Below are 27284 nucleotides of genomic sequence, written 5' to 3'. Positions count from 1 at the left end.
ATTTCAAAGTTTGCGGATGACATAAAACACAGAAATGTAGCAGCAATGAGGAGGACAGTAACAGACTTCAGGAAGACACTGACAGACTGGTGAAAGGGGCAGACACATGGCAGATGAAATTTAACGCAGAGAAGTGTGAAGTGATACGTTTCAGTAGGAAGAATGATGAGGGTTAATATAAATTAAATGATACAATTTTAAGAGGGTGCAAGAGCAGAGCGACCTGGGGGTGTATGTACACAAATCTTTGAAGGGGGCAAGACAAGTTGAGAAGGCTGTTAAAAAAACATACGGGATTCTTGGCTTTATTAATAGAGGCATAGACTACAAAAGCAAGGAAGTTATGCTAAACCTTTATAAAACACATATAGGCCCTAGCTGGAGTATTGTGTTCAATTCTCAACACCACACTTCAGGAAGGATGTCAAGGCCTTGGAGAGGGTGCAGAAGAGATTTATTGGAATGGTACCGGGGATGAGGGACTTCAGTCATGTGGAGAGACTGGAGAAGCTGGGGTTGGTCTCCTTAGAGCAGAGAAGGTGAAGAGGAGATTTGATAGAGGTGTTCAAAATCATGAATGGTTTTGATAGAGTAAATAAGGAGAAACTGTTTCCAGTGGCAGAAGCGTCGGTAACCAGAGGACCCAGATTTAAGGTGACTGGCAAAAGAACCAGAGGCGCCATGAGGAAACATTTTTTTTATGCAGCGAGTTGTTGTGATCTAGGATACACTGCCTGAAAGGATGGTGGAAGCAGATTCAATAATAACTTTTGAAAGGGAAAAAATGTGCAGGGCTATGGGGAAAGAGCGGGGAGTAAGACTAGTTGGATAGCTTACCAAACAGCTGGCACAAGCAGGATAGGCCGAATGGCCTCCTTCTGTGCTGTATCATTCTATGATTCGATGATACCAAGAGGGTTACCATGATAAGGATTATGCTCAACTTAAGGGAAGCAGAGTGCCAAAATAATTACTGGTGTGATAAAAGTGATATTCTAGTGTAACTTGTTAGAGCATCAGTACAGTCACCTCGGGTTGGTAGGACACATAACAAATACGCCACTGAGTTCCCAATCTCAGTTACACATAGGAGTCGCTAGTGTGGTGAATAGGGCAGTGTCTATATGGACCTTGAGAAAGCATTGATAAGGTTCCACGCAAAATTTTATTAGCAAAAATGAGAGCTCGTGGAATTGGAGGTAACCTTGTGACATGGGTCGATAACTGGTTGGGAAGTAGGAGACAGAGTAGAGATAATAGGTGACATAAATCGTGCCATTCATGTAGAAAGGACTTATGAAATATACTGGGCGGCCTGCTGGTGGCGCTGTCCAGGGAGAGAATAAATACTCGGGCACGGGCCCAGCTTGCTCAGGGACATTTTGTAAACAGGAACTAGTGAAGGATAACTAGACTTCCATGTTGTGAAACAGTCGATTAAAGCCTTCTTTAATACTCTGACCAAGTGCTAGTAGTTTTCTTACATCAATAGGCTCATTCTCTGATTAGCGGGATGTAACAAGAAGTGTTCCTCGGGGATCTGAGTTGGGGCCTCAGCCTTTCACAATATATATTAATTACTTGGATGAAGGAATAGAGAGTTGTATATCCAAGTTTGTAGATGGCACTGTTAGGAGTATGTGAAGAGGAGAGCAGGAAGTTACAAAGAACTATCAGCAGACTGAGTGGGAAAAACGAAGGCACATGGCGTTCCATGTGGAGAAATGCAAGGTCATCCACTTTGGATCCGAAAAAGATAAAATCAGAATATTTTCTTAATGGTGAGACTGGTAGCTGGGGAGGACCAAAGGGATTTAGGTGTCCAAGTACACAAATCACTAAAGGCTAGTGCACATGTACAAAAAGTCATCAAAAAGGCTAATGGTATTTTGGCCTTTATCTCAAGGGGTTTGGAATACAAAGGTGAGTAAGTGATGCTTTAAGAGAAGAAAGTACTTGCATTTTATATAGCGCCTTTCAGAACTTCAGGGCATCCCAAAACGTTTATCAGCCAATTAAGTACTTTTGAAGTGTAGTTACTGTTGTAATGTAGAGAAACGCGGCAGTCAATTTACGCAAGCAAGATCCCACAAACAGCAATGCGATTAATGATCAGATAATCTGTTTTGTTTTAATGGTGTTGGTTGAGGGAGCAATGTTGGCCAGGACACCGGGAGTAGTTCCCTGCTCTACTTCAAATACAGCCACGGGATCTTTTAAACCTGAGAGGACAGACGGGGCCTCATCCGAAAGACAGCCTCTCCGACACTGCAATAGTCCCTCAGCTCTGCATTGAAGTGTCAGCTTGGATTATATGCTCATGTCTCTGGAGTGGGGTCGGACTCAGAAGGGAACGTGCTACCCCTGAGCCAAGGCTGTCAAAAGGCATTAGTTGTAGATCGCCTCGAACAGACCCCATCTGGAGTACTGTGTTCAGCTTCTGGCACCGAATCTCAGGAAAGATATATTAGCCTTTAAGGGGTTTCAGTGCAAATTCAGCAGAATGATACTAGGGCTTAAAGGGTTAAATGATGGGTACAGGCTGCATAAACTTGGTTTGTATTTCCTTGAGTTTAAAAAGTTGAGAAGGGATCTAATCGAGATCTTTAACATGATAAAAGGATTTGATAGGATAAATACAGAGAAACTATTTCTTCTGGTGAGGAAATACAGTGAAAGGAGGTATATAATCTTGAGATTAGAGCTAAGCTATTTAGGATCAAAATCAGGAAGCACATGTTTACGCAAAGCGTAGTGGAAATCTGGAACTCTCTTCCCAAAAGTCTGTGGATGCTCAGTTAATTGAAACTTTCAAGACTCTGAATGATATATTTACATTAGGTAAGGGTATCAAGGGATATGGAGCAAAGACAGTTAAATGGAGGTGAGATACAGATCAGCAATAATCTAATTGAACGGCGGAACAGGCTCAAGGAGCTGCATGGCCTACACTTGTTCCTGTCCTCCTATGTACTTTGGGGCCTCCAAGCTTTAACTGGTCAAGTAGGGACTGAAGGAAAAAAGATCTACAGCTAAAAAAAATAACAAACACTCCCCCATGTTAGAGTTCTCAACAATGGTGTTGCCTCACAGCGCCAGGGACCCGGGTTCAAATCCGGCCTCGGGTGACTGTCTGTGTGGAGTTTGCGCATTCTCCCCGTGTTTGCGTGGGTTTCCTCCGGGTGCTCCGGTTTCCTCCCACAGTCCAAAGATGTGCGGGTTAGGTTGATTGGCCATGATAAAAAAATTGGCCCTTAGTGTTAGGGGGGATTAAATACGTGGGGTTACGGGGTTACGGCTTGGGTGGGATGGCTGTCGGTGTAGGGACCGGGTGCTAGGGTTTGGATGATCAGCCATGATCTCGTTGAATGGCGGAGCAGGCTCGAAGGGCCGAATGGCCTACTCCTGCTCCTATCTTCTATGTTTCTATGTTTCATTATCACATCACAGTTAAGTAAGTGATTGTGTTGGATATATGTGTACAATGTCCTTTAAGCGATAGAATGGAAGTTTAATTATTGGTTTTCTGTAGAAATATGTTAGTGTGAGAACACTGTATTGACATCAACGTCTGTACCTGACAGACACAGTTAGGTGTGTGTAGTGTACGATATGGCACCAATAATGAGTGCCAAGGCTCAAAGCGTCATTTCGTAATATTGTGAGTTCAAGGATTTGAAGATGGAAAACAACTGTTTTGATACACTCCTTATTACACTTTGTTTTCAAACTGATCAACAGCATAGAAAACCACTGAGTTGAACAGCTTAAACTAACAGTCAAATCATTCTACAGGAATCTTTCGATTAACCAGCCCCTAAATAACCGGAACGCTCTATCCACCGGCAAAATTCAGGAGTCGGTTCAGGTAACTTTTTTTTACTTTTAGTTACTTTTTTTACTCTATTTGTTGCTTTGCAAGGGTGTAGCTGAAGCTGTTGCTAAGCTACAGAGACGCTTGCAACTTGTGCCGATTGTTTTGAAGCTGTTGCAACAGGGTTTGTTGCTTTATACGGAGCTCTGAGCTCCGTATCTTTTACTATAGCGTTCGGTTATCCGGAATTGTTGATGAACCGGCAACACGTCGGTCCCGTCCGTGCCGGATACCAGGAAGTTTCCTGTACCTGGTAGTTTTATTTTTTCCCTCTGTTTCTTTCCCTGGGACATGTACTCTCTGGGACATATAAAGACTATGCATAGGAGGTTAAGGGGTTTACTCTCAAGTTTCTGCTTTTACAAGGCAACTGCTTGGAGAGATATGACAGCATGGCTCCTTCACATTTTCCATGTCAGTGGTGAAGGGGGAGGGGCGGGGAGAAGAGTGGGAAATTGCCTCGCATCTACTTTACCACATTGGCACAGCCAAGGTCAGGAACTCAACAGTGTGGTGGGATCAATTCTGTGTCTCAAGACTGCTGTGGATCAGTACTACAATCCAATATGCTGTAAAAACAGTATACTTGTACGTAACTTTTCCCTTTGTTTCTTCACATCACCTTTGACCACAGCACTCAACATTTTTCAACAGAAAAACCACCCTTAAACCTACTAATATTGTTAGTCTCCCCTACTTGTGCAGAATTACCTTCCTTCCACTCCAATCAAAAGCCAAGATCAAAAATGCACAATGGGTGGAATAGCAGGCAAATATCAACCTTCTATCACTCCTGGATCCCTGCATTTTTCTATTTTAACGTTGCCTCCCTTCTTCTCTTTACCTCCCCCCTCTCACTTTGTCCTATTGTCATATATCTTCCTTTAGTAATGGGGCTTCCAATCATCAGTAAATACAAACACTTCAGTTTATGGAAAAAAAAACTACCCATTTTCTCCACAAGTTAGGAAGATGTGATCTATCTCATACTCCATAACCCTCCACATTCCTCTCTACCTTTTGCAAAACATTTCAGTATATGTTTATTCTACAATAATTGATATACATTCTCTAATAAATTCTAATTATGTTATAATTCTATTGAAATTTACACGGTATTCAGTTCTTACTTGACAACAACAAAAGATGGCAACAATGATCATCTTCAAGAACAACTTCATAGTGTCTCCAAAAATAGACGCCATACCGAAGTTCAAGTCTGATTAATCAGATTACAGATTTCTCAGCAGAGGGCCCTTAAGACAGGTTTCAATGTAATTAAACAAGTGATCTAGAAGATCCTAAAAATCACTGTCTGCAATATCAACGTATGAATGCACTAAGTTTTCATATGACATTCTTTGTCTGTTCTACTGAAGGAGGCATCAACCCACTTAAAATAAATCAGTTAACGTCACGTTAAATTAAAGGAATAGCATGTCAATGTGTTAAGTGTTTCTAGCTAATATTGGAGTCATTGCAAAGCTAAGATGTCTCAATCTATCTGAAAATGGTTGTCCTACTGGCCGTCTTTTAGAAAGGGATACATCTTATTTTTATGAGTTTTCAGACAGGCTCAGCTTCCAGATCAGTCAGTAAAACTGCCAGAAAAATTCTGCTTCATATTTGCTGCTGGGCACATTTATGCCACAACAAATGCTACACTTACCGCAGCATGAAGTACTGCAACATGCAGGAAACTCTCTTTTAACCAGCACCTAAATATCCGGAAATCTCTCTTAACCGGCAAAATTCAGGAGTAGTTTCAGGTAAGTTTTACTATATATTAGTGGCCGTGTAACCGGGGTTCCTGCATCTGTGGCCGTGTAACCGGGACTCCTGCACAAGTGCCGTGTAACCGGGGCTCCTGCACCTGTGGCCGTGTACGGGGCTCTCGTACCTTGGTAAGTATACCTCTCTGTAATCCAGACTTTTTGATCTACCGGCACCACGCCGGTCCCGTCGGTGCCGGATAAAAAAAGAGTTTCCTGTAGTTTAAAGATGAGGACAACCTCAGAGAACCCAACGTTCTAGAAAGTCAGTGAAGCCACATCAATAACGCCACTGTACACTTCTGTTTACAAAGCTAACTACATGCTATTTTTGTGCTCATCAAGGCCAAGGGTGTTAGCACTGGAAAATGGCATACCCATTCTAGGATGCCAGCATGAAGCATTGCCAGGTCAGGTATAGCATGTCTAAATGGAGAATGAAGCTACCCCTACATTGTCCTAACAATAAGCCTCACCCCATCCTTGGTAAAGTAGCCCTAATTCACTAATGTAGTATTTTTTTCCATTTCCTGCACCAGTCATCCTGTGGCCTCTCTGAGTGACTTTACCAATCTAATGCCAGTTAATGCCAAGACAGGGGCATGTTTGTGTGATGCCAGTAGGCAGAGGCATTCACTGCATCAGTGTGGGATTGGTTTGAAACAAGGCAAAGTCTATTGCAGCAATGACTTGATTAGGAGCGCCAGACAGTATTGTACAGATCATAGAGCACAGATCATTTGGCCCATCATGCCTGTGCCGGTTCTTGGAAAGAGCTATTCAATTAGTCCCACTCCCCTGCCCATTCCCCACAGCCTTTCCCCCTTAGAGTATTTATCCAATTCACTTTCGAAAGTTGTTACTGAATCCGCTTCCACCACCTTTTTCAGGCAGTGCATTTCAGATCATAACAACCTGCTGTGTAAAAAAGTTATCTTTATCTCACCTCTGATTCTTTTGCCAATTACCTGCGTGCTTTGGTTACCGACCCTTCTGCCACTGGAAACAGTTTCTCCTTATTTGCTCATGATTTTGAACACCTCTATTAAATCTCCCATTAACCTTCTCTGCTCCAAGGAGAACAAACTCAGCTTCTCTAGTTTCTCCGCGTAACTGAAGTCCTGTATCCCTGGTACCATTCTTGTAAATCTCTTCTGCACCCTCTCCAAGGCCTTGACATCCTTCCTAAAGTGTGGTGCCCAACCAGTGATTTATAAAGCTTTAGCATAACTTCATTGCTTTTGTACTTAAAGGATCCCGTAAGCTTTTATAACAGCTTTCTCAACTTGTCCTGCCACCTTCAAAGATTTGTAAACCCCCAGGTCTCTCTGTTCCTGTACCCCCTTTAAAATTGTACCATTCAGGTTATATTGTCTCTCCTTATTCTACCTATCAAAATGCAGCAATTCATACTTCTCTGCGTTAAATTGCATTTGCCCATTTCACCATTCGGTCTATATTCTCCTGAAGTCTGTTACTATCCTCCTCACTGTTTATTGCATTTCCCAAATAATACCTGGGACTCATATGGCCAGTCCTGAAATATTCATCTGTAACATACCGTATTAAAATATTTTTTTAAATATAAGTAGCAAGAACACATTCAGTTTTAGCACCAAGCCAATTTCATGTCTGTAGCATGCTGGCTGTGTGTCTATGTATTTTATTACTGGAAAATATGAATATTGTATTTTCTTTATTTATTTATTATTTTACTTTTTAAAAAGCTGGTATCCTCAACACTATAATGTTGGAATTTCAGCTAAGGGATCTAACTTCTCAAGATTGACTGATGTCACCACTCGGAATTCTTGAACGAAAAAGTTTGCTGGTTTACCTATTTACCAGATTAACCCTAGAGAAGAGAGCAAAACCTGGCTGAGATGGGAAGGAGTCCGCCTCCCACGTAGATCCAGCATTCTTTCCCAATAGTTTCACCAAGCAGCAGAGGGGTCTTGTCCTTCAAACTCCGGATAGTGCAAATCAAAATAAATAACTTTATTTTTCTTCACCATTGGTCCACCAAATTCCTAATTTTGTGTAGGGTCAAAAGTAGTAATGAGCCCAACGCATTTGTGTATGGATGACACCTACAGTCTCAGCTTGGCTTAGTGGTAGCACTCTGACTTCTGAGTCAAACCACACTTGAGTATATAATCTAGGATGACACGTCAATGCAGTACCAAGGGAGTGCTGCACCATCAGAGGTGCTGCCATCTGGATGAAACGTAAAACAGAGTCCCTGTCTGCCTGGTCAGGTGGACAAAAAAGATCCCATGGTACTATTTGAAGAAGAGCAGGGAGTACTACCAGTGTCCTGGCCAATACTTATCCATCAACCAAAAACACCAAAACAGAATTAACTAATCATTTATCTCATTTGGTGTTTGTGGGACCTTCATGCATGCAACTTGGCTGCCATATATGTGCATATATAACATCTGCACATTGTTCAGACTACATGACAAAAATAATTAATTGGCCATTAAACACTGTTGGATATGCTGAGAACACGAACGGCACAATATAAATGAAAGTTTTATGCTTACTACTATTGGGGAAACTGTGTCATGCAGTTTGAAAGAATGCACAGTCGCAGCGTCCTGTCCACCTTAGGTCCAAGATGATAGGTCTGACACGAGAACCTACCTACAGCCCTACACTGATTTTAAATATGTACAAAACAAAATACTGTACTAGCACTCATCAAAATCCTTACCATACCTTTGAAACATCTCAAAGCACTTCACACTATGAATCACTTTCGGAATGGAATGACTGCTGTTATAGAAAGAAAGAACTTGCATTTATATAGCACCTTTTATGACCTCAAGACCTCCCAAAGCACTTCATAGCCAATGAGGTACTTATGAAGCGTAGTCACTGTTGTAATGTAGGCAAAGGCAGCACCTATTCTGCACCAACAATTTCACCAAAACAACAGTGAGACAAACATCAGTAATTCTATTTTCTTGCTGTTCTTGAAGTAGGGAGAAATGTTAGTCAGGGTGCCAAGGGAACTCCTTGCTCTTCTTCAAAGAATGAGCTATTCAATGCTCCCTTGAACAGGTTAAAACCTCCACTTAACATCTCATCCAAAAGACTGTTTTCCACCTGGTAACACTCCATCAGCACTGCACTAGATTGTCAACTTAAATCATGCACTCAAGTCCTGGTGTGGCACTCAAACCAGCAATCTTTGGGTCTAGAACTGAGAGGACTACCAACTGAGATATGGTGACAGAATACTATGAAGAATACCAAGCAATAACTGCAAGTGATCTATTTTGCCAGGTCCGCTAAAGAATATATATATTTTTTTAAATAATGAAAAATACTGGATTTGTTTTTGGTGTTCAGTACATTTCTGTCCTAACCTGCTACTGTGTAACCCTGACAACAGGCTCAACCATGATTTTGATCATGTCTGTCTCATGGGGCAGCCTATTAAATGCCAGGGGAGACAAATATATATACATAATTTATTTTGTAGATTTTGTGGAAACAAGTTGAGGGATATTAGTATAGGGAATGAAGCACCCTCTCACTTTAAACATCAAGCATTCGGAGGTCTGTGTAGCAGTTAGTTAACAAAGTAAAATTCCTTCTGCTCTACCCCAATAATGGGCCTCAGCCTTAAGAACATAATAACATAAGAAATAGGAGCATGAGTAGGCCATGCGGCCCCTCGAGCCTGCTCCGCCATTCAATAAGATCATGGCTGAACTTCTACATCAACTCCACTTTCCCGCCCTAGCCCCATAACTTCAGAAATTCGTCCCTATTGTACTAATGTGATACTTCTATCTCCTGTGGCCTCTCTGAGTGACACTGTCAATTATGCCAAATTAGGAGCTGTTTTGTGCTGTTGGCCCATGCTCACTGGGAGCTGGATTAAGACATTTTACTCAGGACCCTTACAGCCTATATATTTTTAATGTACCAAAAGATCATTGGTAACAAAAACTGATTAGTACCAACAATGGCAGTGAAGTAATGTTGTTCCTTTGACGGAATCATTTTCCTCTTACAATCAATAACTTTGCAAAAAGCCAAGCTGATTGTAATCATGATTTGTTCCATAGAGTTATAGGCCATTTAGGCAAGCAATAATTAATAGAGTCAAACACACGTTTGCTATGAAAATGAACTGCCAATACTGCCTATTATACTGGTAGAGATAAAAAGGAAAACCTCAAAGGCTGGAAGTCTTAAGCAAGAGCTGAAAAAACTGGAAATATACAGGTTAATCAGCATCTGAAGTAGAAGACATGGGTTAGCATTTCAGGTCTGAGCCTTCAACAGAACTTCAGGTCATAGCTAAAATTATAATACATCTTTCTCTTTCAGATGCTGCCTGACCTGCTTTGCATTTCCTGTCGTTATTTATACCATTACTCATTTCTCATACACAAAAAATCTGTCTTCTGAATGCACAAACTAATTTGTCTGCTTGACGCTAGAGTCACAATATTCCACATTCACATTAGCATATACCAACTGGCAGATTCCACATAAGAAAATGCCTTGTTCCGGTCCAATACTCATTCTTTTCTATTCATTTAAAACATCTATTTGTTTCTATATATAGATATATATATAGATTACATTTTGGTATCATGTGCATAAAAAAATTGCCATTTTTCAATATACAAGTCACCATATGACAACTATTAGGATAACTGTCATTGTTGTAGGTCACAGAAAAATACAGATACAAACATACATAAGCAAGCATTGATAAACTGAAGACTCAATTACACAAGAATCATTAATTAAAATGTATCTAAATGCAACGCCATTTAAGTCTAGTTAGTATCAGAAGCATTAATAGCTAACATTAATAATTTTATAAAGTGTGACAATCACTTGTTTATAAAACCAAAAAAAATTCCTTTGCTACAGTATCTCATGATCCCTCACCAATAAATAATAAATTTATATAATAAATAATAATTCAAGGCAATATTCTGAAACATTATAGTGCATTTAACTTAATTTTTAGATGCTATTTAAGCAGCATCTATCTGACATCATGAGCAGCATCCATCTTATACTTTGTGCATGACACATTCATTCACATAAATGGCCAATGCCATTAGTAATAGACAGCCAAAGAGAATTTAAATAGTTTTACACTTTTTCTTCATATTGGCATCAGAGTTGATGTAATTGAGAATCATTTGTCTACATTTAACATGTACAGCTGACCACTAAAGTTTCACTTCCCTGTGCGCTATTATAATGTATAGCACTTGAAGAAAGAATGAGCTTGTGTTTGACACATGTGATGCCCAAACTCTCAATTGTTTTGTTAGCTGTTCATTTAAATTCGGTAGAAAGAGAAACACACACATATGGTCCAACATTTAGAAGACGTTTATCTTGTAACTGTGTCACTTAGTTTACCATCCTGATGTCAAATGACTTTTTTTCTAGATCAACACTGACTTATTGAATAAATAGCAATTATATTTACTATCTAGTCCATTTGCATTGATTATAAATAAGCAATTGATATGTGCATACAATGCACCAAATCACATGAAGTATTACTACTCACAATAACATTAAAGAACATTCTGATGAGAATATTGTGCAGCCAAATAAGAATTTAATTTTGACAATCAGTTTATACCTAGTATAGAAATGCTCTGGCTGACATGTGTAATACATTTATAGTCACATAAGAAATGTAATATTCTGGAAGGTGTGTACTGATATCATCCACCATTCGAACATATTTACTTTATGCATAAAACAATTTGCATTTGGCAATATTTGTGTGTGTTTAACCATTTTACTCCTATATATATTTGAGATGAAGCAACTGACCACAGAAAATAACAATTCAGCCTATTATCACGTGAAAGCATCTGGATAGAACATTTTAATAAATTCTGATTGCAATTCATTCATTCCAATGCCAGGAGCCATGGTACATTCTAGCTTCTTAATAGATGCTGCAGTCATACATATATATAAAAAAAGAAATGTCAGCCTCCAATCACAGCTAGCATGTCCCTTGCTTTGTTGCATTCAGTTGCAATGAATTTACCTGCATGTTTTATATTTTTTTCCCAGAGACTAATGCAACATTTTTTTTTCTTCCCCCCCCAAAAAATATATAAAAAGGACTTACCGAATCTGAAGAGAGCTGAGCCAAAATGGCGAACCTGGAGAGTCGGTCACACTGGCATTTTGTACGCGACGAGTCAATGGGGAACGTCTTGCAACCGCGGCTCGACCAGACCCCCTGTACGGCAAAGCTGACAATTCCCAAGAGAGGGGGGAAAAAAACACACACATATCTAAATGGAGAGCAAAAACATATAAATGCAACCAATCCGATAAAATGCAACCAAAAAAACAACAAAAAAACAGGGCGATGCATCAGCTTTGCAATGCACCAGAAGCATTTAATAATAAGAAGTTTTCTGCCACGTACGGAATGCTTGCAACTACTTGTACGGCAATTCCTCTCCACATCACCCCCACCCCCCCTCACACACATACACACACACACATACCAAAAACAATAACCCCCTTCCCGGAACAAATTGCAAGTCAACACTAAATTCTGCACAGGAAAGATATTTTCAAAAAGTAACATTATAAGGCAATATATGTACGGCAATTGCAAACAATTCCGGTCCTGCAAATCTCTCTCAATAACAGGTTCGGATGTTTTCGGAATAAAAACTGCACTAATTGTCCATAATAATATAATGGTATCGAGAGGACAGCTCTCTCCAAAAGAAACGGTACCAAAACATTAAAAGGCATGCCAAATAATAGTATCAAAAAGGGTAGACGATTCATACCAACAGAAAATAACCCCCAAAAATTGCAGCGGCTGGCTACCTGAGAGCCGGGCTTTCAGTTTACTTTGGCCCCCACAGGTTGTCCGGGCAATACTAAGATATCTGTCCTTTTGGAGATTATTAAATAAACAGCTCTTCGCAGCATCAAATGGCAATTTGCATTGCCTAGAGAATGCTCATCTGTAAACATGCCAAATAATTTAAGTATTGTACAGTCACCAATGCAACAAACAAACAAAAAAAAGTGCACACCAAACCTGCTTCCAAAACAAGAGAACTACAGCTCCAATCCCAATAGCACAGACTTAAAGCAGAAATGCACACACTGAAGCAGTGTTCCAAGGGTTTGGGAGCTACACAGAAAAGGAAGCAATGAAAGGAGGGGGGGGGGGGGGGCGGTGGTGGTGGGGGGAGAGAAAATGCACTGGAAAAAAGCAAGTATGCCATCATTAAAGTGATGAGTCAAAGAACTGGTGACAGATTTGGCAACAACCCATGGCAAAGAGGCTTTCAAGCTTAACTTTATCGAGTATACATGATTTCTTTATATATAAATAATTAACTTAACACATTATTTTAAGTCTTAAACTACAGTAACAGCGCAAAACTGAAAATTTAAAAATGTCACATTGCACTTTAGGGATGTTCATCAATGAATTCAAATTAAAATTGCTGCGGTTTCTCAGATCCAAATTGTTCCTGTGAGAACAAATTTTGGGTTTAATGGCACCTGTCTCTCCTGAAATAGCTGTGTGAATATTCAGTGGGACACATTGTTCCTCTGTGCCAGATACAATTATCATGTTCAATATGCCTGAAGCCATAACAATAAAGATAGGTTTTTCAAAAAATTAAATTTCATAAACTTTTTGTTTTCAAAATTTGTCAAGTGGGGAAGATACGCATTCAGTCTCAAGCAATTGTGTACACACACACATGCATGTGTTTTGAGTTGTGGTTAGGGAAATGTGTCTGATTCTTGCAAATCTTGCAGGGAGTATCTGAACCTATGTTCCATGGTAGTCTAGTGTATGTGCATGTGTCCTCAGTAGTCTTTGAAGGATTTATTTGCAGCATCAACCTTCAGCTTCATTAATACCTAAACATGTATGCTTAACAAGGCTCCCACCTATTGCTGTCCAAAACTGGACAGGTTTAGTGCAGTGAAAGGGAGGGTAGGGGAGAGCGATTATAGCTTGCATTCTGAGGTTTTCCTTGTTGCTGATAAGTCATAGAATCATAGAGATTTATGGCACAGTAGGAGGCCATTCAGCCAAAAAAGAGCTATCCAGCCTCATCCCACTTTCCTGCTCTTGGTCCATAGCCCTGAAGGTTACAACACTTCAAGTGCATATCCAAGTACTTTTTAAATGTGTTGAGGGTTTCTGCCTCTACCACCCTCTGGGTGAAAAAAGTTCTTCTCAACTCCCCTCTAATCCTTCTACCAATTACTTCAAATCTATGTCCCCTGGTTATTGACCTCCCTGCTAAGGGAATTAGGTCCTTCCTATCCACTCTATCTGGGCCCTTCACAATTTTATACACCTCACTTAGGTCTCCCCTCCACCTCCTCTGTTCCAAAGAAAACAATCCCAGCCTATCCAATCTTTCCTCATAGCTAAAATTCTCCAGTCCTGGCAACATCCTCATAAATCGCCTCTGTACCCTCCTCTCCAGTGCATTCACATCTTTCCTGTAATGTGCTGACCAGAACTGTTCATTGAAACCTTCCAATCTTAATGAGTGATAGCTTCATGCCATAAGACAATGCCTGGTTCACACCGCTGAAATTTCTGGATCGTCCATTAAAAAAACCATACCATATGGATGAAAACTGGCAACCACAGAGCAAACGCCGTAAAAAAAAATCCCAAAGATTTATCCCCACACAGTAACAAATAAAATGATGGTAGATATGTTGTGTTACGGACAGTATTGGTGAGCCACGGTCAGACTTGCAAATGAATAAAAAGCACAGAAGACCAATATCTTAAAGCGGCATTGTCAAGGTGTTGATGTAGGTTCAGTTGTCAAAACAATCTTGTCTGACAACTTTACCTCGAAGCTGCCATACAGATGTTAGAACGGTATTACTACCATTCGATTTTTGCAATGGTTTCTCAATTTTGGAACAAATGTTTTGTAAAGTTAAAATATTTTAGTAGCAGACACAATAGTCACTGCCCACTGTCTTTATTGCAATTGTTCTTTGGTCACAAGATTTGATTTCTATAGCACTCAACGTTACAAAGTACTTAATATAATATATGACTTATATGGCATTGTGGTAGTAAGTGAGCTTTACTTAGTGTCTAGGGCCGTGGACAATCCTGGAGAACTATTTCAGGGAGTGAAAGTGTTGCGAGTGCACTGATGTGGTCACTCACTGCGCCATTGTCTGGTGGGTTTCGCTTATGTCAACAGGTCTATGACAGTTACCATATGGAGGGGCCGAAAGGTGAGGAGTGGAGTGTGCATCTGGTGTTTGACGTGTGACTTATATGGGGGCTACTGTTGGTGCTGGCGGTGGACCAGAAACGGGGATCAGATTTGAAATAATTTCTCTTGGTTTAACCTTGAATAGTAGATGATTCTTTGGCCAACTGGGGTATTTTTCATAGCGCCTCTATCAACATTCACCACTTATGTCCAAGATAATGATGCGCCATTTAAGTGGTGCATGAAAGGAAGCTTATGTACCCTTTCTAATTTGTTTTGTAAATCCTACTGTTTATGTATACTCATTGATTTCATTATTATTTTATATTTTTTATCCCAACGATCCAACAGATCACACCTCCTCTACTCTCCCCAGGTCAGCCACAGTGACAGATCTCTTATCTGTCACTTTACTACATGCTGTGTGAGAAGTTGAGTCAGACTGCTAGTGGGTGGGAATGTACAACTGCACTCGGATCAGCACACCCACGTGCAAAAATGGTAGTGCCGGTGGGGTAGCAGAGTGCAAATCTTTTTTAGATTTGATTTTTAACTAGACTTTTATATTTGACAGATTGTTGGTGGGAGACTCGCAATAATACTACCTCTACACCAATATCACTGCAGCTACAGCATGCAGCCTGTTTAACTTTTTATTGCAGAAACATTTCAGTAGCAAATTCAAATTTTAATATAGTTCAGCTTGTTCAATGAGTGTTACAAAATAAGAAGTGGATCGGTGCTGTACAAATAGCCCAATGGGGTAAAAGCACTATGTGGCTGAATCCTACTAAACAGGGTGGGTGCATTTTGATTCTTGGAAAGACTACTTGGATTTATATTATGCCTTATCATGTTTTCAAAATGTTTCAGGGCTCTCCATACAGATTTTTGGAGTGTAAAAGCTGGCTGAACTCAGCCAAAGCAGTAATGAGATTGTTGCAACTGACCCCTACAGTTAGTACTGGAGAATATGTATGTGTAGAGATAGGATCAGGTTTAAGCTCCACTTTTTCTGTCCCTCCCAGCTGTCATTCATTCAATACTTAGGCTCACACATGCAGAATAGGCACTTGGATGCTGGGATAAACCTGTCCCCGAACAACATTTCTTTGCGTTCTTTTGCTTAAGAGCAAGAACATAACAACTTTGAATTCAGCGAAGTCAACATCCCACAGTCGGACAGGCCAGGAATGGAGAGCCAGAGGCACATCTAGCAGCAAGCATTCCGAAGGCTATAAGTGAAGAGCTTGTTAGATGTATTACGACATGATAAGATAAAGATTCACATCCACAGATTCCTCACATCGTAAGTTCCAAATCTCAGCCATACTGTTGGGGGTCATGCTAAGCAATGGCCAGTAAGAGGTCAACACCAGAGACACGCCTTATACGCCCTATCATAGCCAACTAACGTCAGCATCTATAGAAGCCTGGGGACAGTTAAACTCCCCTTGGCTTTTCTGCCAATTGAATAATATGTGGCAAAGGAAGATTTATAGTCAGGAAAGAAAAATAGGTGGAAAAAAACCACTTTAGCTAAAAATATTTATGTCATTAAAGTCCAATGGCTTAGTGGGTAAATATACTTTGTGGTGTGATGCTTAGCCATACAGTAGCAGTATGTCCCTGGTCCACCAACACAGTTTTGGGTTGAGTTATATCTGTCAGGGCAGAAGTTAGGGTGCCATAATTGTCCTTGCTCCCCAAGGGAAAGAGAAAAAAAATACAGCTAGGATTCCCACCTCGGTGGTTACTCCATGGTCTCTGCATAAAAATGTGTGTACGTAATTGTTGTGAGAGAACTGGGTCAGGATCAGTCACCATGCCCCCTATGATTGAATAGCCCACTGCTATTAACTATCTGAGTTCAAACATCAGAAATGGCCACTTGAGCAAGGGCTGATGATATCCCATTTAAGTGAGGTGAGAGAGGAACAAGATTTTCATTAACCTTAAATAACACTTCTAATATAAATACAATCCCACAATATTAAAAAAATGTGACAAATGAGTATACATTTAACACTTGCCCCTTCAAAGCCCCTCCCCCACCCCATGCTGAATTTAGTCAAGCAAATAATGGAATATGAATTCTATAAATGAAGAAATACCACTTCAAATAACCTTGTAATCAAATAAGGCAAAGCTGTGAAATAACAATGAAGCTGTTCCCCACTGTGCTGTGTGTCATTCATTTAGTGCACGATCAATCGAGGGGAACATTTACATAAATAAATAATAAATCAATGAAATAAGTCAATTACAGTTCCAAAAAGAAAATCATTATGGTAATTTTGGTAAATAATTGCTATGCTGTCATTTTATTTTAAATGTCAATCATTTGCCCCGTTATATTTCACACAGACATATATAAATAAAAACTGCAAAAGGGTCTACAAGCAAGTGCAATTCACAACCTACCCCAGTATGAAAGTGCACTATTAGAAGAAAGCTAACATGGTTCATTTCAAATGAACCATGAAATGACTTCATTTTATGCTACTGCATGAAGCAGGATTTGCAAATGCAATGGAGAATAAAAATACACTGAAGTGCACTCTACAGTCTGGGCCAACTCCTCCACTACATGGACCCAAGGCCCTGATTTGACCTGTTATACCAGTGAAGATTTCTGAGCCACAATAAAAATCACAGTTTAGACACAGTTAGAAGGGAATAAATACAGTCTAAAAAAAATAAATCCTGCTTTGCTCAGCTTTGTTCTTTCTTTTCTTGCTCTCCAGTAAAAGAAGCAAAGAGAATCTTATTGGGAGACAGTCACTGCACCATTTATATCTTAAGTGAAAGGGCAATTTTGAACTAAAATTACTGGATCTACACATGGTTTTTACTCTCTTCCTTTGGAGAAGTGTTTGCCTCCCACTCAGTAACTGCCCAGAGCTTAATGGTTGGGAGTTGCAGACACAGACCAGAGACCCTTAATCTGTAATAATTGGGGAGTGTCTCACCTCCTGACTCCCCAAAGCTTTTCCACCATCTACAAGGCACAAGCCAGGAGTGTGATGGAATACTCTCCACTTGCCTGGATGAGTGCAGCTCCAACAACACTCAAGAAGCTCGACACCATCCAAGACAAAGCAGTCCGCTTGATTGGCACCCCAGTCACCACCTTAAACATTCACTCCCTCCACCACCGGCGCACCGTGGCTGCAGTGTGTACCATCTACAAGATGCACTGCAGCAACTCACCGAGGCTTCTTCGGCAGCACCTCCAAAGCCCGTGACCTCTTCCACCTAGAAGGACAAGGGCAGCAGACACATGGGAACACCACCACCTCCAATTAACCTCCAAGTCACACACCATCTTGATTTGGAAGTACATCGCCGTTCCTTCATTGTCGCTGGGTCAAAATCCTGGAGCTCCCTCCCTCACAGCACTGTGGGAGTACCTTCACCACACGGACTGCAGCAGTTCAAGAAAGCGGCTCAGCACTACCTTCTCAAGGGCAACTCAGGATGGGCAATAAATGCTGGCCTTGCCAGCGACGCCCACATCGCATAAACAATTTTTTTTTAAATGTTGGGTGTATTACTAATAAAATGAAATGATGATGGCCCATGAGATTCACTTTTTGCAGTCATAAGTAAGTGCAAATGTGTGGATTGTGTTCTCTGTCCCTGGACATGCATCGTCTGAACATTGATTTTGGTTGAGGAATATGGGATAAAACTATTGCCTTGGGGGTTCCAAAGTGTTTACTTATAGCCTGGAAATTTCAGTTGGCACATTATACTCTTGGGCCTAGAAATTCAGTGCCCTTAGCACCGATTTTGTGGCGCTAGAGGGCCTAGCGCTGCAATTGGCGCCGGTTCCTAAATTGCCTGGGGCCCTTCCGCGGCGGTAGACCGGTAGCGCTGCGCCGGCACCGATGACGTCATCGGTGTGCGCAGCGTCCCGGTTGCCGTGGTAACCCGGCCCCAAGCCGAAATTCAGTTGCGCCCGCCTCGCCCGTGGCAGGCGCAACTAAGACTCTGGCAACAGAGTCTTCCCCCAGTGTGCGCCGGCGCATAAAGGTGGAGCGGCGGCCGGCCGCGTTCCCGGAGGCCGCCTGCCCGCACCTCCCTTCCCGGACTCCTGCATTCCCCCCCCCACGGCCCTGATCAGTGTCTCATGCGAGCCCGGCACTTCCCCGAGGTGCCGGGCTCAGATGTCGGGTCAATCCGCCGGACAGTTGTCGGCTGCAGGCAGCTCCTCCTTAACAGGAGGAGGAGGCCTGCAGTTCCCCCGCCTGCCGCACCGCATCGGGTGCCGCAGCGGGGGATTAGCGCCGGGAAACCCAAGTTGACGCCCGTTTTGAGGCGCTAAAGGAGGGTTTTAGCGCCCGCCGCCATCTGGGCCCGGCGCACCCGAATTTTCGTCGGGCGCTGCCGCATTACCGCTGGCGCAAACTTTCTGGCGCTACAGCCCTGGCAAGACCAGAACCCAATTTCTAGGCCTTGGGCTTTTTTTTGTTACTCCAGTTTTCTCCTCTCCTCCCCTGAAAGTTCTGACTTATGATGAGGTGCAGTTTCACAAGTGCTAGCCGCTTTTCATTACTTTTCCCCATTGAGCTTGGACAGTAAGCATAGGCTGACGACTGTGCTATTGGTGGCACCATTGCTGAGCTTGATTCTCAAGTTGCCCTATGTCGAGACATGCACACTTTCCATCATTATATAGTGACCAGGGATGAGAGCCCTGGCTAACATTCCCCCTCTTCAAGCAAGGGACACTGAGACAAGCGGCCAGCTAATGTTTGTTAAACCAGCACAGCCTGAGTTTTATGTCTGAGACCTTTCTGGACCGGGTGGCTAAGTTCCACACCAAGCAATACATTTAACAGCAAGCAATTGGAAGAGTTCTTACAGCCTGAAAAATGCAATCAATATTTCGTCTTTTTATTATACTTGAGTTCATTTTTCACCAAACCTTTTTCACACATTTAATGCAGGCGACATACAGGCTCGGATACAGTTTGCAATGTCTGCAGTCTCTCTTCTGTTACTTGATGACACCCTTTTGCCAGTTTTCTACTCATGTTCATCAGTGGGCAATATAACTAATTGATGTGTAGCAGCTCAGTGCACAGGTACAACATGTGATTCAGTGGATCCCATTTAAGATCAACTCGATTAAGAGCAATATTACTTCTCATGATCAACAACAATTCTGTAAGATTTATTCTAGCTTAAGAGCAAAATGTTCACAACAACTTACCTTTATATAACACCGTTAATGTAGAAAAACGTTCCAATAGATACATAAGCTTCTCATTGAATTAAATTGCAGGGTCATTGAGAGGAGCCAAAGTACCAAGGTCAAATTTATAAATGGCCGATATTGCAAATAACTATTATTAATACAAAATAAATGGAGAATCTGAGTTTGACATCAATGCACCATTCCATCAGGTCCTACATATCAACTCCTGATATCTTCTCCGATCTCCTGCCATATCCAAAACTGACAACACCACAAGACGGAGTATTATTTATAAAAATAAATCTCTATATACAATATAAAACAAACTGGAAGTCTTGCAGAGGATTACACTAATCCAATCTCACAGTGGTTGGTGAACAAACCTGTTGCAGTTTATATGTCTAAATCCATGGATTGGATTGATGCATTGTAATCCACTGCAGGTCTATCAGTGTATTCCACACAATATTTTATTGATTGTATTATCTTCCAAAAAAACAGTTGTTGATTTTATTACCTGATCAGCTTTCAGCAATTGTGTTAAAATCATTTGTCCTTCAATGTGAACATCAAAATGCATAGACTGCATGGAGTTCACTCGCCATTGGCACAGGCTTTGATAGTCATTGTTGTCAAGAAAATAAACTATATAAAACCACTTCTAGGAGCTCCATAGTATATTGTGGCAAAGTAAGAGATACATATATACAATAGCAATGCCTTCTGGACTCAACATTGAGTTCAACAATTTCAGACTATAACCCCTGCTCCCATTTTTCATGCTGTATGATTGTGCCATCCCCATTTGCAACATTTTATCTTTCCTGCCTCTTACCTTAACACAGAATATTCCTTCAATTCCTTCCTCCCCCCTCTCCCTGTCTCTACACCTGCTTAAAATCTGTTACATCTCCAGCTTTTTCCAGTTCTGATGAAGGGTCCCAGACCTGAAACATTAACTCTGTTTCTCTCTCCATGATGCTGCCTGGCCTGCTGAGTGAGTTCAGTATGGGGCTGTGCTCTGATCCCCACATAACCTTTTAACACTCACTGTCGAGGCTCACACATGAAGGACAGCCACATGGATAGAAGGAACACAGGAACGAAGGAACAAATGAACTTGGCAAGACATCAGAGGGCGGCCAGCACCAACGTAGCCCTACCCCAGCAATGGTCTCCTTTAGAAGAGGAGGGAAAAACCGGCAAAACCAAACAAAAGATACTAATAAGAGAAGAAAACTCACCAAATAAGAATGAGCAGAAAGTAATAGAAACAATTAGTAAATAAACAAAATGTGGGAACAGCACAACACTTGCAAGGACCAACAAAATTAGACAAGATTCCCAAGTTTGGTTGCTAGCCACTGCCCCTTGCTAGAAGTGTGGACTTCATGTTAGAACAGGATCAGTGACCCCACCCCCCTGATTGGAAATGTGGATATTGGTTGAGGATAGGATTGTGCTTGACTCAGCCTAGTGGTCTGGCAAAGAGCCAGCACAGACACGATGATTTGAACGGGCTCTTTCTGTGCTGGAAGCATCTATAGTTCTATGTCTGCGATATCCACTGCAATTGGACACTCTGCTGACAATCATAGAAACATAGAAGATAGGAGCAGGAGTAGGCCATTCGGCCCCTCGAGCCTGCTCCGCCATTCAATGCGATCATGGCTGATCATCCAATTTCAGTACCCGGTCCCTGCTTTCTCCCCATACCCCTGGATCCCTTTAGCCTTAAGAAATATCTCCAACTCCTTCTTGAATATATTTAATGAATTGGCTTCTACTGCCTTCTGTGGTAGAGAATTCCACAGGTTCACCACTCTCTGGGTGAAGAAATTCCTCCTCATTTCTGTCCTAAATGGCCTACCCCTTATCCTTAGACTGTGACCCCTGGTTCTGGACTCCCCGACCATTGGGAACATCCTTCCTGCATCTAGTCTGTCCAGTCCTGTCAGAATTTTATAAGTTTCAATGAGATCCCCTCTCATTCTTCTAAACTCCAGCGAGTACAAGCCCAATCGTCCCAATCTCTCCTCATACGTCATTCCTGCCATCCCAGGTATCAGCCTGGTGAATCTTCGCTGAACTCCTTCCATGGCAAGAACATCCTTCCTCAGATAAGGCGACCAAAACTGCACACAATACTCAAGATGTGGTCTCACCAAGGCCCTGTACAACTGCAGCAAGACATCCTTGTTCCTGTACTCAAACGCTCTCACTACGAAGGCCAACATACCATTTGCCTTCTTAACCGCCTGCTGCACCTGCATGCTTACCTTCAGCAACTGGTGCACAAGAACACCCAGGTCTCGTTGCACTTCTCCTTCTCCCAATCTATTGCCATTCAGATAATAATCTGCCTTCCTGTTTTTGCCACCAAAGTGGATAAGCTCACATTTATCCATGTTATATTGCATCTGCCATGCTTTTGCCCAATCACCCAACCTGTCCAAATCATCCTGGAGTTTCTCGGCATCCTCCTCACAGCACACACGCCCCCCTAGCTTTGTGTCATCTGCAAATTTGGAGATATTACATCTAGTTCCCTCGTCCAGATCATTAATATATATTGTGAATAGCTGGGGTCCAAGGACCGATCCCTGCGGTACCCGACAAGTCACTGCCTGCCACTCGGAAAAAGACCCGTTTATTCCAACTCTTTGCTTTCTGTCTGCCAACCAGTTCTCTATCCAAGTCAATACCTTGCCCCCAATCCCATGTGCCTTAACTTTACACGCTAATCTCTTATGCGGGACCTTATCAAAAGCCTTCTGAAAGTCCAAATGCACCACATCCACTGGTTCTCCCTTATCTATTTTACCAGTTACATCCTCAAAAAATTCCAGTAGATTAGTCAAGCATGATTTACCTTTTGTAAATCCAGGTTGACTTTGTCCGATCCTGTCACTGTTTTTCAAGTGCTCTGCTATTACATCTTTTATAATGGACTCTAGCATTTTCCCCACTACCGATGTCAGGCTTACCGGTCTGTAATTCCCTGTTTTCTCTCTACCACCTTTTTTGAATAGTGGGGTAACATTAGCTACCCTCCAATCCATGGGTACTGTTCCAGATTCCATCGAATGTTGGAAGATGATCAGCAATGCATCTACTATTTCTAGGGCCACTTCCTTAAGTACCCTAGGATGTAGATTATCAGGCCCTGGGGATTTATCGGCCTTTAATCCCATCGATTTCCCTAACACCATTTCCCTACAAATACTGATTTCTTTCAGTTCCTCCCTTTCATCAGACCCTATGTTCCCGACATCTCTGGGAGGTTATTTGTGTCCTCCTTTGTGAAGACAGAACCAAAATATGAATTGGTCAGCCATTTCTTTGTTCCCCATTATAAATTCCCCTGATTCTGACTGCAAGGGACCTACGCTTGACTTCACCAATCTTTTTCTCTTCACATATCTATAAAAACTTTTACAGTCAGTTTTTATGTTCCCTGCAAGCTTACTCTCATATTCAATTTTCCCCTTCTTAATTAATCCCTTTGTCCTCCTTTGTTGAATCCTAAACTGCTCCCAATCCTCAGGTTTACTGCTTTTTCTGGCCAATTTATATGTCCTCTCCTTGGATCTTATGCTATCCCTAATTTCCCTTGTTAGCCACGGTTGAGTCACCTTTTTTGTTTAATTTTTATGCCAAACTGGGATGAACAAATCACTGCCAAGTGCCGAGTCTGAAAATTACGCTTTTCTCACATTTTGGATATGGAAGCTGTGCTAGAAGCCAAGATTTACCAATGTAATACCAAAAAGGGAGAAAGGGACAGACCTATAGACCAGTCTGTCTAACAGTGGTAAGGGGTCAGCTTCTAGAGGGATAAAATCAATACGCACCTAGAATGAATTGGAGTGATTAAGGACAGCCAGCATATATTTGTAAAACATAATTAGTGTCCGAGACAATTAATAGAATTCTTGGAGGAAATAACAATGGTTATTATGAAAGGAAATGCTGTGGATGTTCAGTATATGGATTTTCAAAAGATGCTTGATAAGGTGCTGTTGATAATATTAAGACACAAGGAATGTAGTAGCATAGATATGAAAATGGTTAGAAAATAGAAAGTAGTGGGTAATGAATGTTTTTCCAAGTGGAGGGATGTTATCAGTGGTGCCCCACCCCCAACCAGGCATCAGTCATGAGAGCATTGCTCTTTTCAAGATACAATGCTGGCCCAGAAATTCGGGTTGGGGGCTTCCCGCGGGTGCAAGCCCCCGACCTGCACTTACCTTGCGCACCGGCAGTTGAGCTGTAGGGCCCCGTGGAATTCCGCTCCGGGGCCTGGCCCAGCTGCCAGCGCACTGTGCTTGCATGTCCCAGGGGCGTAGTTAGTGCGATGCATCCCCTGGGATCACGTGAGCCATGAGCAGCCAATCGGAGGAGGGAAAAGCCCATTCATAAGATTGACAGGAAGACCTGTCAAAACTTATAAATACTACGGGCCCCAAAATAGCAGTAAACCTACAAATACATTTTTTAACAAATCACACTTTTTAAATAAACTATAAATTACATTAAATAACTATTTTAAACAATAATTTAAATTTTTGAAAAAAATAATTTTGTATTCTAACGGAGCTAAAAATAAACTTACCTTGCTTTAAAGTATTTAAAAATAATAAACCTGTGGAAAAAATGTTTTAATTTTAATTAATTGACCACTTACCTTGCAAAAAGCAGGCCTTACGCCTGCTTTTTAAATGTGTAAATCCTGCAGGCTAACCCTCCCGGGAAAACCTGTAAAAAAAAACTAAGTTCAAAGCGCAAGCGCAGCCTCCCCTGCGCGCGCGTTCGACCTCTGAACCGCTTCGTTCAGAGGATCGGAAGTGCCGGTTTCCCGCGCATGCGCAGTGCATGCAGAAAACCGGCACTTCCATTCGCCCCCTGTCTTACCGCCTGCCATTAGCAACAACAGGTTGGGGGGAGCCTTTTGCTGTCGGGATGGGACTGGGGGAGCGCTATTTAAAGGCGACCGCTTCCTGCCTTTTTTTGTTGGCAAAATTTTTGCACCATGCATTCTGAGTGAGAGAGCGAGACTGCAGGAGATATTCAAATCTGCGTTGAGGAGTTTTGGGTACTGAGCAGCACTTTGCAGGTTCTTTCTGATTTGATCTTCCTTGCATCGATTTAAAAGAGAATATGGGGGCTGCACTCTGAGCTCTTTCCCTGGGCCTCTCCTTTGTTCTTTCCAACACATTTGATGTACAGGTCTATCCAGGCCGAGATTCAAGGCTGCAATGAGCAGGGTGTGGATGGAGAGCACGATCGACCCTCCCCTTTAAGAACTGGCCGGCGCCAGTGTGTCTCTGTTCCATTGCTGACTGACATCACATGAGCTTCGCCTGCGCTCTGAGGTAGCACCTCGCTGCTCGGCCTTTGCGCCTTAAGACAGGTGTGCAGCACCTGATTTAGCGCTCCAATCACCTCCAGGGGCGATAAAAGCCAAGTTTGCAGTCGGAGGCGATAATTAGCGCCAGGCGCTAAACTTTGCGCCCAGCCGATAATTGCGCCCCAAATGGGGCGATACTGAATTTCTCCCCCTATGTGTCTTATTTTAGGGAAAATGTCAAAACCATGGAGAGGGTACAGAAGAGATTCAACTAGCAGGGATGAGAGGCTTTAGTTATGAGGAGAGTGAATAAACTGGAACTCTTCATCATTAGAATAAAGACAATTAAGAGGCAATCTGACAGAGGTGTTTGAAAGTATGAGAGGTTTTGATGAAGTAAATCAGGAAAAACTTTTAAGTGGTCAATGAATTGGTAACTATAGGGCATAAACTTCAGATCAACACCAAAGTACAAGGGGAAAGATTAGCAGATTTCTTTTTAAGCAAAGCAATGTTAGGACATGGAATGCCCAGCAGAATCCATAATAACTTTTAAAAGGGAAGTGGTTTAATATTTGAAAAAGAAAAATTTCAATGTTTACGGGGAAGGGGCAGGGATATTATCAGACTAAGTGGAGGGATCTTTCAAAGAGCTGGCACAGCTGCGATGGGTTGAATCATCTTGAACTGTTGTATAAAATTCAATGATTCCAGGGTGTGCCATTCGAAATGAATTCTGCACACTCCATGATTTTTCAACATGGTTTATCGCTTGCTTTGTAATCATTAAAGGACTATTATTAGTGGTGCCTTGTAATTGTCTGCTATCAACACCTTCACCAAAGCGTACGAGAGCATGGGCCTTACAATAAACATCCGTAAGACAAAGGTCCTCTACCAACCTGCCCCCGCCACACAGTACAGTAAACTTTTGTTTAAACGGCTCCTAATCAACCGGAATTCTTTAATAACTGGCAAAATAGATAGCCGGTAATCTTGCCGAATCCATCCATTTTTTGTTTTTCCGAGTCCGAGTTTCCCACGGTGGCCGAGATAGTCACTGGTTTTTAATTTTTTGTGTTAAAAGTTACCTACCTCTCCGTTATCTGTAATTTTTAATCAACCGGCATACGAAAGAGTTTACTGTACTGCTTCCCCGATTATCAAAATCCACGACAAGGTCTTGGACAACATGGACCACTTTTCATACCTCGGGAGCCTACTGTCAACAAGGGCAGACATCGATGACGAAGTCCAACACCGTCTTCAGTGTGCCAGTGCAGCCTTTGGTCACCTGAGGAAGAGAGTGTTTGAAGACCAGGACCTCAAACCCGCACCAAGTGCATGGTCTACAGAGCAGTAGTGATACCCACCCCCTGTGTGCCTCAGAGACATGGACCATGTACAGCAGGCACCGGGGAGGTACCACCAACGCTGCCTTCGCAAGATCCTGCAAATCCATTGGCAGGATAGGTGCACCAATGTCAGTGTTCTCGCTCAGGCCAACATCCCCAGCATCAAAGCTTTCACCATGCTCGATCAGCTCCAATGGACAAGTCACATCGTCCGCATGCCCGATACGAGATTCCCAAAACAAGCGCCCTACTCGGAGCTCCGACACGGCAAGAGAGCCCCAGGTGGGCAGAGGAAACGCTTCAAGGACACCCTCAAAGCCTGCTTGAAAAAGTGGAACATCCCCACCGACACCTGGGAATCCCTGGCCCAAGACTGCACAAAGTGGAGGAGAAGCATCCGGGAAGGTGCCGAACATCTCGAGCAAATCGCAAGCAGCGCAAGGAGCGCACATCAACCCAAGCAC

General features: G+C 42.1%; 1 protein-coding gene across 8 annotated transcripts in view; it reads right to left on the bottom strand.

Moving 5' to 3' along the window:
* adgrb1a (adhesion G protein-coupled receptor B1a) overlaps positions 1-27284 on the bottom strand; it is a 658584-nt gene that overhangs the window by 162205 nt on the left and 469095 nt on the right. For 7 of the 8 annotated variants that reach the window (XM_085992449.1, XM_085992450.1, XM_085992451.1 and 4 more), the window contains exon 17: positions 11789-11915. In XM_085992449.1, coding sequence (XP_085848575.1) covers positions 11789-11915 — 127 coding nt within the window. Of the gene's footprint in view, positions 1-11788; positions 11916-12727; positions 12877-27284 lie in introns of those variants that run through there. The other variant, XM_085992456.1, reaches the window with a different exon arrangement.

The sequence above is a fragment of the Somniosus microcephalus genome, chromosome 7 (assembly GCF_052327205.1).
Source record: "Somniosus microcephalus isolate GS21.2 chromosome 7, FLI_Smic_1.0, whole genome shotgun sequence".
NCBI lineage: Eukaryota > Metazoa > Chordata > Chondrichthyes > Squaliformes > Somniosidae > Somniosus > Somniosus microcephalus.
This window is presented reverse-complemented; position numbering and strand designations above follow the sequence as displayed.